This window comes from Trachymyrmex cornetzi, unplaced genomic scaffold (genome assembly GCF_001594075.2).
Source record: "Trachymyrmex cornetzi isolate Tcor2-1 unplaced genomic scaffold, Tcor1.1 scaffold1002, whole genome shotgun sequence".
Lineage (NCBI taxonomy): Eukaryota > Metazoa > Arthropoda > Insecta > Hymenoptera > Formicidae > Trachymyrmex > Trachymyrmex cornetzi.
In genome coordinates, this window is record NW_017295547.1 from 475,490 (window position 1) to 486,127 (window position 10,638).

The window sequence follows — 10,638 nt, forward strand, 5'->3', positions numbered from 1 at the left end:
ATGTGGCTCCCTCTAAAAAAAATTAATAAAAAATATCAATGTATGCTCATTTGATCGCATTTTTAAAAACGTACCAATAGATGGCCCACCCTGTATAAAGAGGATGATTTGTATATCCATCAAAATCTATGAGTGCTATGATTTATATAGTATTTGCTAACTGATTATCATTTACAATAATATAAAATTCAAGTAAAAATATGATTTTTAATTAATACGATTGTTTTATTATTTACATTTCATAATTTCACTTTGAAGTGAGTTTAGGAGATTCTCTAAAGCACACGGTCTCGATCTTGTGTAGATTATGGGTAAAAACTCAGTTGAATCTCACTTATCAGAATGCAAAAGGAACATGCACTCAACTGAGTTATGACCAATTATGACGTCACAAGTGAGAATTATCTGAGAATCGGTATAAATGGAAAGCAATTAATAGATTTTGAAAAGATACACACACACACACACACACACACACACACACACACACACACACACACACACACACACACATCAATACAAATACAACCCTATTGGCGATCGACGTGTTTGTTCTGAGGATTTAGTACAGACACGAACCATATCTACTTTCGTCGATACGATTTTATCGATAGTCTATGTAGACACGTAGTTCTCAAACTAAAAACGGATGCACGAGCGATTTCGACGGAAACAGGACAAAACTGGCGTGGCTCCTCTGAGGATTCTCTCTGCCTCCAATGCTCCAATATTTCTATGATCATGTCCTTTAATTTGTATTAGTGGAAATGGGCATTAATAAGTGCGTACTCTACAACCTTACAGGCCTACTCGTGGCATGGTAAAAATGGAGTAGAGCGAAGATAAGGTTAATTACAGTTCTAATGGCAATTGTTCGTAGTATATAATGTACGGCAGTTGGAGGCTTTTTTAAGCCTGCAACTTGTGAGCTAGGCTCACAAGTGGGAACGTCTGTGACGAAGGTTATGGGATAATTGATACCATCGCCGAAGTTTCTCACTCGCGAGGAGTATGGGGAACTTTGGGAGTGACATCGTGATATGGTACGTCTCATTTTCGGCTTTATCAAAAGCATAAATAAAACGGCGATATCAGTTCTGTTTTTACAGAACTGATACGGCACAGCGATAAGCTAGCTCAATGCATAGGGCCGGTTTCACCAATGCCGATTACTTGATCGGTCGATTAACTTTGTCATCAAAATTGCCAACAGCAAGACTTTAAAATTTGTCTTAATTTCTGATCTATGATTCATGGCGAAGGCAAAATGTAGTATGAATAATAAATTAGATTTTGAAATATAAATGTATTTTGAATATTTTTACAAATATGTATTTTGTAAGATTTGTTGTCAAGAAATTAGGTTAGGGATAAGTTTTTAGTTTAAAAGTTGGCTTAAATTTAATTGGATTAAGTAACTGATATTTTTATAAAACATAGTTGCCAATGTCCTTCTTATACATTAGATGTTTTTATAATAAACACATAATTTTTATGTTTTTTATTAGTACATAATTAAAGAGAATACATTTGGTAGCTTGTTGCTACTATTTTCAGTCAGCGTCATATTTGGAACCAGTGAGATTATCAAATTGGTTATGAACAATGGAGAGGATATTCTCAAGATATCTACATATAATTGGATTATTCGATTATGTTTGAATTTATTGGGATATGCCACTGTGTTATTGCCAGGTTGTCTTGTATACAAATATGTACGCTATATAAAGTACATTCAGAGAGGTGGTAAGTATTGATATAGAAAGAATTAATCAGGGTTGGTATGTAATATATTGTAACTTCATTACTGTTCCAATTTACTTTTAAAATAATGGATAGTGACATTACATTTCCTTATAAATAATAAAGTTATATTTTTTAGGAATAAATTAATGATTTGAGTAGTTATTTTTATCGTTACTCTTTATTTCTAGCATATAAATCAATATCCAGCAAAAATTAATTGCTTACCATATTGCTTTTTATTACGAGACAAGAATTTTAACACCCTGTGTAAAATTATTGCACAGAATGTGACAAATTTTATTTATAGTAAAGTTTATTATTGTAATTGACTTGATTTTAATGACAAAAATGAAATAAACCATTGTATATATACATATTTCAGTTAAAAACCTTTTTAGTCACAAGAAGCACAAGAATTTTGATTGGTCTTTACTGTCATTGTATTTTATTGATGAAAGATATTAAAAATGAGAACAAATAGAAATAAGCCAATGAGCCAAATTGGATTTTAATGTTTACTCTGTATTATAAATTGAATGTATAAAATATTTCCTTTAATTTGAACGTTTAAAATATTTTTATTTTCAATATAATAAAATATTAAACGGAGAAATTATTTCAAAGTAATAAATATTGTCATATATAGGTAGCATATTTTTATGCTTATTTATAATGCATATTTTAAATGGAATTACATGAATTTTTTTATATAATATCTTTTCTTTAATTATTCTACATATAAAAGTATTAAAATGAAATTATAAAAAAATTAATAGTGTACGACAGTGTGAGATATTTAAAATTTTATTTTATCGCGCGCATGTTTGTATATTTTTCAAAATATGCTAGAATATAGTACAAAATATTTCGTCAACTGTTGATTTTTTTATAATTTCACTTCCATACTTTTTATACGCAGAATAATTGAAAGAATTATTACGTAAAAAAATTGTATAATTTATTAAAAAATTAAAGTGCTCTTGAAAATTTATAAAATAATAAACACGAAAAAATATATAGGCCTATCCTAATTGGTCAATTTAAAATAAAATATTCTTATTGGTAAAGCAGTGAAAAATTACTAGGCACCGGCCGATGTGAGTAGATGTGTGCTAATAGGATTTTCCCGTTTGTAAATAACAAGTAACGGTAACGAGTTATTTTAAAAAAAAATTAACGGTAATGAGTTTTATAAAGTAAATTTGCCAACTCTGGAATATAATATTCCAAGGTATAATATAGTAGTTTAGAAGAATATTTATGCAGGGAAAGGTTGTATTCCCAGACTGGTGCATTCGTGCTTTGTGGGACACTGTGAGACAGGTTTCTTGGATTCGCCAACTTACACTCCTAATGCTTCCACTCACATTCAGCGTACTTTTACTCAAGACGCTCTGCTATTGATATATTGTTTCCTCGGATTACAAATTAGTTATTTAACTTGGGGCTACCTGCAGGAAAAGATAATGACGCAGGTAGTGGTCAAATTCCATCAATAAAAAAATATTTATAAATAAATGTACATATGTTATTACGTTATTAATAATTAGTGTGATTAATAATTAGTTGTAGTGTAACTATTAACCAGAAAGTAAAGCATTACTTGTAACGTCGTTACATTTTTACAACAATGGATTCAGCTGTTATTGTAAAAACGTAATTAAATCAAAATAACACTGATTTATTTGCACAGGAATACGAAGATGCTTCTGGCAGTAAAGCACGGTTTCAAGATTCGCAATTTCTGGTATTTGTAAATCGCATTCTTGCTTTTTTGATGTCCGGATTATACTTACTTATTCAACGTCAGCCACAACATAAGACGCCATTGTATAAGTATGCATTTTGTTCTCTATCAAATATCATGAGCAGTTGGTGTCAATATGAAGCTCTGAAATACGTCAGTTTTCCATCACAGGTGAAAAATTACGATTGTATATCTTCTGATGATTTGCTGATTTCTTTGCTCACTAACATAACTTTTATGTATATCAAAAGCTATTTATATAAATGTTTCATATTCGTTCAATTATTCGTTTAGGTTTTAGCTAAAGCCTCTAAAATTATTCCGGTTATGGTTATGGGAAAAATAGTTTCGCATACGTCATACGAATATTATGAATATGTTACTGCGATTCTTATTTCTATCGGAATGACGCTCTTTATGCTGGACAGTTCTGATCATAATAAAAACAGTAATACTTTGTTAAATATGCAATGCATTTTAATTGCAACCAACATTATATTAATTTTATAAATATTTTCAGATGGAGCGACAACACTCTCCGGTGTTATTTTATTGGGAGGTTACTTATTATTAGATAGTTTCACAAGTACCTGGCAAAATGCACTGTTTATAGATTATGGAGTAACTAGCGTACAAATGATGTGTGCAGTCAATATGTTCTCCTGTTTGCTAACTGCGATGTCTCTGTTTCAACAATCGAGCTTTCCGCTAATTTTTTCTTTTATGACGACGGTAATTAATTTACAATACGTATGTTAGTTCCTTATAATATTGCTTACATGAAAGTAGCATTAACCAATTTCATTGTACAGTATCCCAGGTTTATAATCGACTGTTTGCTGATTTCCATTTGTTCTGCAAGCGGTCAATTGTACATTTTTTACACCATTTCGAAATTTGGATCCATTACATTTGTCATTATGATGACCATTCGTCAAGTATATAATTATTTCATATAATATCAATTTGTAAAAAAAAAAAGAGTTAGGGCAAGAGAGCACACGATAGACAAAGTGTCAGCCGACTGTTGTGTCGTAAAACAATATTATACCATATCTATGAATGCAATTACATACGTTGCCGAAAGGACTTTCCTTGAATGACAAAGTCGACCGACACTGTGTTTATCGTGCTCTTGCCCTTAAATTCAGACTATAATCCTGCATTTAATAATGTCTGTTACAGGGCTTGGCGATATTATTGTCATGTTTGATTTATCATCACGAGATTACTGTTATTGGAGTGTTTGGGATATTGTTGGTATTTGGTTCAGTATTTTTACGAATTTATTGCAACAATCGATTACGTGTAATCAGAAGACGCAGAGCCGCAGCGAACAGTATAAAACATTAAAAATTGTATTAGATAGACAGAATTACAATCTTAATTGTCATAGAAGCAGAATTCTATCAACTGGTTATTATAATTGCTATGGATTAGGATAGAATTCTGATGTAGTAATTAGATATTAACTCTAATTATGGATGCTAAATTTTAATCCTTTATTTATAATTAACACATCGCGTCATAATCTCTCTTTCCATATACAGCATAAAATTATATATCGCGAATGTATATCCGATAGTTTGTGATAGAAATTTTAATCATGAACTTCAAGAAATATTTGTATTTATAAGTTTTGTAGCCAATGTACGTCGCGTGTAATATATTTGGAAAAATATGTACTTGAAGATACATGTGATCTGACAAAAACAGCATTATATCTTTATGAAAAGAAAATTTGTGTTATGCCATATGTATAAAGGCGTATACACGTATTGTATTATTTATTTGAAAAATATTTATTTTGATATAAATGCATATACACAACAAACACATGCAAGTTTCTTACCATAGATGATTATATCCAATATAGAAGTAAGTACATATAATTCTTTCTTTTCTGTAGGACTTGAGCTACATGTTCATCAAAGGAAGATAAAACATTTATGTTTCCATTGGCTATTTTTATTTTGGAAATTATGTTGAGAACGATAAAGATTTTTGAAATTGTAATCTTTTTTATCATTTTTTTTAGCCCAAAATGTTATCTAGAGCTATCAAGTTGTGTGACAGCATTTGCTACGAAAGCTTTGCGATCTGTAAAAATCTGTATTTACAAAATTGGATGCTACAAATTAATAGATTACACAAAGAAACAATGTCGAGTTCTTAAAATTAGACTTGGACGTCTGTCTAAAACGCTATGTTGCTATCGTTCTACGAAAATTTATGTATATGTGTGCGTACGACGTTGATGTATTAGTATATAAAGATGTGTTTATCAATGAGACAGCGATCTCGGAGTTCGGGCTTCACTTTAGGACTCCTAAAGACTCAAGTAAGTAGCCATTTTAAATCAACTAATGCGAATAAAGTTTTGTATACAATGTACAAGAATATGTCCGACAATATATTTTGATAACAGATCGCTTTCTTCAAGGGATTCATGAAATATATAATCCACCATACATGTTTCTCCTTTGAAGGCTGTTCACAATTTATGTCGCCTTCCTTCATCTTTTTTTTCTGATTGAAAATAATATGTACTAAAGCAGTAGCTGCAAAAAAATAGTTAATTCTATTCATCTCAACACTATTGTTTAAATATGTAACAAAACTAAAACGTTCTACCTAATTGAGTTAATTTGATGGAAACGAATTATTTCTATTACCTGTTTTCTATAAATCGCTCGCTTTTAACAACAATACAATGGTCTTCAATATTCTTTCGGTAAATACATAAATTTATAGATAATTACTTAAATGAGAATACTTGTTTGGCAGTATTTATAGTTTTAATTACACAAATTGTACAAGTAGCACAAAAGTCTTTTTGATGACTAGTCTTTATTTTTCATTTAAAATTTGTGGTAAAGCTATTGTACAGAATGGATTTATATCAAGGTTTAAGGAAATTAATCTGATTCTTCCCTGTGCAGGATTATTTTTTACACGTAGAGATATAATAGAAATCGTACACAGCAAGAAAAGTCTTATTGTGTATCAAAAACAGTGTTGTCAAAAACTTTGATTTTGACTTTGATGAATCGATGATACTCTGAATGGATTATTAAGTGTGACAAGTGCAAAATATAATCGTCGTGCGACTAGAATATCGGAAAGGATAACATTTAGTCATTTTACTGGAGCTGGTGGTCGGTGGATGGCTATAAGGCACATAATCGCAATGACCACCTCGGACGCTAGCAGAACCAGCTGTATGCTGCAGAGAATCACCTCCAACCTGAGTACGTAGTACTGCCAGAGCAGGAAGTAGAGCGTCGCTAGCGAGCTGGGAATGGTCAGGATGATTCCGATAAGAATTGGCAGTCCACGCTCAGTTAGATTTCCCTTTCTTCCCAGATAAATTCTGCCCGTCTCCGTCACTATCAAGAAAAACAGAAGCGCGAACTCTGTCAGAGTTTGGCTTGCACCCGGTGATGGCAAATTCGCAGCCTTGAATAGCCCCATGCTCAGCTCACATACAGCGAACATGCCGAAGTAAAACGAGTTCAGATACATGAGAATTTCATAGGTGAGTGAAGAGTTCACTACGGTGGGCATTATCACTCTCCAACACTGAAACCTGAATCCTTCCGATCGCTACGGAATAGAGAATACGGTACGGTAGAAACCTTCAAGTTGTCTCTACGAACAGTACGAACAGACACACAGTGATACAGTTGTCCAATACACGGTATGATGCGTTGTTTACAATACACGAAGTAAGAACAAGAAATTGACCAATCACAGTTGATTATTCTTTTCACATTCGACTGTCGGTAACGAGTTACTTTTGCAAATCAATAATGGTTGCGTTCAGCAGAGAAAGCAGCTTTGCAACTGTTGTAAAATTCTTCAATATGATTGGTCTTGCCCTTAGTTCCTCATTGGATCTAAATGTATAAACCAATCATATTCAAGAATTTTACAACAGTTGCAAAGCTACTTTCTCTGCTGGACGCAGCCATTAGGTGCATCCAGAAGCACGACCGCTCATTGAGCTCTTGTATCTGTTTGGTCTATATTTTTCGATCTAACGGAATATGCCAATCAGATTGAGTAACGATAACGAATTACTTTTTAGGAAAAAGAACGGTAACGAGTTATTTTTATGAGGTAACGTTGCCAACCCTGTCAACACATGTTTTGATAGTGAGATTTTTTCGTTATAATTAAACTTCCTCAAATAAATAAATAAATACATTTTTACACACACACACACACACGATTTCACTCTCCTTAAAGATTCTTTTTTTTTTCTGAAAAAAAAAAGCAATATATATAGTTATATATTTGAACTTGATATTTAAGACGATTCATACAGTAGCAAGTGTTTGATTAAATTCATTATTATAAATTTTGCAAAAAATTATACGCTATAAATTTAATATATTCCTGTATATCGCCTTTTTTTTAGAAAAAATGAATTGATCTTTCATAAATAGAGTAAAATCATTTACTCTCCCCTTGGAGTGACATTATTCGGTCTATTAAGAAGTTTCATTCAATAATTGGAGTAAATTTTTCAATTCTTTACAGTGATAAAATTCACTCCAATGATTTTAAGTCTATTTTCTCCATTCCCACTTTGCAGCAAAATTCACTACAGTAGTAAAATTACAATTCAACGCAGTGAAATTTGACTGCTACAGATTTAGAGTGTAGGTCTTAAATAAAAGTTTTAAGTTTTAAATATATAAGAATCAACTATACATATATACGAATACCGATCACAGGCCGGTATTCATAGTCAGATCTTATATTCAAGACCGGTCCTAAGTACGGTCTTAAGAAGTCACGAATCAATCAGAAGGCTGCATCAGCGTCTTAAGACAGTACTTAAGACGGTCTTGAAATAAAAATAGACTTACTAATATCAATAAATGTCGCGTTTTTGCTTAGGATTAGGATCGTTTCACGATTTCATTCTCAAGTGCACATACGTATGAGCGTGAAGGGTGAAAATCTTGGACATAATTCCGCCAATCTCGTCCGTAATAATGAAAAAACGGTCGAAGGCGGGAAACGTTCCGACCTCCGACTGCTCCGAGTCCGGAGTGCGCGCGGCGACGCGCACTGCGCAGTGCGCAGGACGACGCAGCATCAGCAGCGGGTTATTATATTCGTTATGTTATATCCCCCGTGGCGGCAGCAGCACAGCTAACAGCTTACGTAACGTATAGTTGTAGTGCGCGCACCATTCGCCGCAGTTCCGTCAGTTCCGCCAGTTCTGTGGAACTTCGAAGGGTTCCGGAAACATTCGTCCGATCCGATTCGATCAGTCAATCGGTCGAATTTTTCACGGGTTGGCAAAGAAAAACACGGACAAGAACAGGGTTCTCTGCGACTATACATATATATTTGGTTTACTCCAGTTTACTCCGCCACTGCTGAACTGTGTTGAACGGAGCCACGCTGGAGCTGCTTGGCTGAGGACTGACGACGAAAGAGAGAGAGAGAGAGAGAGAGAGAGAGAGAGAGAGAGAGAGAGAGAGAGCGAGCGAGAGAGAGAGAGCGAGCGAGCGAGCAAGTGCGCGCGCACGAAAGGGAAGGAAGGGAAAGGAAGAGAGACGGAGGCGGAGTATATAGTCGTAGGTGAAACGTAGTCAAACGCAAGTTAGACGGAGACGCAGCGAACCTAGAGAAGAGGTGTATATCAGTGTACGTGTGCTGTGCGAGGGTAGCGCGAGTATCAACCAGCTGGTTGGCAAGGCAAGGGAGGCCAGTCAGCCAGTCGTCAGTGAGACGCAGTGCGACGCAGTGAGACGCGAGCGCGGGTGTGTTATTTGTTCGTGCGCGCTCACGTATCCTAGTATTCCTAGTGCGGATTTCTCCTGCACTTGTGTGTGCGCGCCTGCCGCTTACTATTGTCTGCTTTTCCTCCTTGGTTCCGTCGTCATCACTGCACGTATATAACGTACATTCATTCATTCATTCATTCATTCGTTCGTCCGTTCGTTCGTTCGCTCGTTCGCTCGTCCGTCTGAAAGTGTGTAACGTCTGAAAGTGCCTATCTGATCTGCTCGCGCCTGGCACCTCATTCTCGGCAATTCTCGGACACGACTCTTGCCCTCATAAAGCGAACATCGTCTGCTCTGCCGCCTCCAGCTCCAGCTCCAGTTCCAGCCGCAGCGCATCGCTCCACACACCGCTCCACCACTAATCGTTCGTCCCGTTCGCGCGCGCTCCTTCGTACTATTTTTCCTCTTTCTCTAATTCTCTTTCCTCGCCTTTCTAGCGAGTTGCCGAGTTCCCCTTCTCTAATCAGGAGGAGGCAAGAAGAGAGAGGGTGCGCGTCGCGTCGCGTCCCGTGTGTGGTGTACACGGTGTACAGAGTGTACACTGTACATCACATCCCGCCTCGATTGTGTGTACCGTACCGTTGGTGGCTGGTGGCTGGTGGCTGGTGCGCGCCGTTTATTCCGTAACGTAATCTCTCCGTGGCCCCGTGCGTGTAAACTCGCGCGCGCGCGCGCGCGCGTACAGGTGTTAGTGTGTGTGCGCGTGTGGGTCTGGGCTGGGGGGGGGTTACGTGCGTGCAACGAGCGAACCAAGATGGCCGCTGATTCAGGAATGGAGACGTGTCCCTCCCCGGAGATTGCGGACTCCAGAAAGCGGCCGCTCGACTGCGACGCGGAGAACGGCGCGACCAAGAGATCACACTACGGATCAGGTATTTTCGATCGGGCGTCGGCGACGCCGCGCGTCAACATCGTCGGCGTCGCCATTGCAAAATTGCAGCAATTTCACTCCTTCGCTCGACGTTGCCTACATCGGAGCCTGGTTTCTCCTCTCCTCTCCTCTCCTCTCCTCTCCTCTCCTCTCCTCTCTCACGCATATTCACGCATCGTTCATGTAATAGACGATACCAGATACGCGTAGCTGTCCCTCTATCTCCCTATCCATTTCTCTCTCGCCTCTCGTGCGCGTCTTTGACAATCCTGTCATCTTTGTCGCGCTCTATTGATACAGCGCGAATCCGTTCCCTTTCGGTGGCTCGTTTCTCATCGGCCGTACGTGTCACGAACACGATGCACAGCGCCTCGCCTTGCATATCCTCGCCCGTGCCACGTCTCTTTCCGCCTGCATCGTCGTCCCGTTTTTCTTCTCTCTCTCTCCCCCCCCCCCCCCCCCCCCCC

At 36.8% G+C, this 10,638-nt stretch overlaps 3 protein-coding genes across 8 annotated transcripts in view; 2 read left to right on the top strand and 1 right to left on the bottom strand.

Annotated features, from left to right (window-relative positions):
- Positions 1-497: 497 nt before the first annotated feature.
- On the top strand, positions 498-6,181 carry LOC108757624 (adenosine 3'-phospho 5'-phosphosulfate transporter 1). Its single transcript, XM_018502093.1, has 9 exons — positions 498-820; positions 881-1,043; positions 1,538-1,746; positions 3,013-3,221; positions 3,440-3,664; positions 3,788-3,941; positions 4,014-4,225; positions 4,306-4,431; positions 4,679-6,181. The coding sequence occupies exons 2-9, from the start codon at positions 1,012-1,014 to the stop codon at positions 4,844-4,846; spliced, it is 1,335 nt and encodes a 444-aa protein (XP_018357595.1). The 5' UTR covers positions 498-820; positions 881-1,011; the 3' UTR covers positions 4,847-6,181.
- A 105-nt stretch (positions 6,182-6,286) lies between these two features.
- Positions 6,287-7,228, bottom strand: LOC108770760 (transmembrane protein 216). Its single transcript, XM_018522470.1, has one exon. It carries the CDS (start codon positions 7,058-7,060, stop codon positions 6,632-6,634), a length of 429 nt encoding a protein of 142 aa, XP_018377972.1. The 5' UTR covers positions 7,061-7,228; the 3' UTR covers positions 6,287-6,631.
- A 1,399-nt stretch (positions 7,229-8,627) lies between these two features.
- The window catches only part of pasilla (RNA-binding protein Nova-1-like protein passilla), a 24,766-nt gene continuing 22,755 nt past the window's right edge, over positions 8,628-10,638 (top strand). For 3 of the 6 annotated variants that reach the window (XM_018522710.1, XM_018522677.1, XM_018522718.1), the window contains exon 1: positions 8,628-10,172. In XM_018522710.1, the coding sequence (XP_018378212.1) occupies positions 10,055-10,172 (118 nt within the window). In that variant the 5' untranslated portion in view covers positions 8,628-10,054. The remainder of the gene's footprint in view (positions 10,173-10,638) is intronic. The other 3 variants (XM_018522685.1, XM_018522693.1, XM_018522701.1) reach the window with 3 other exon arrangements.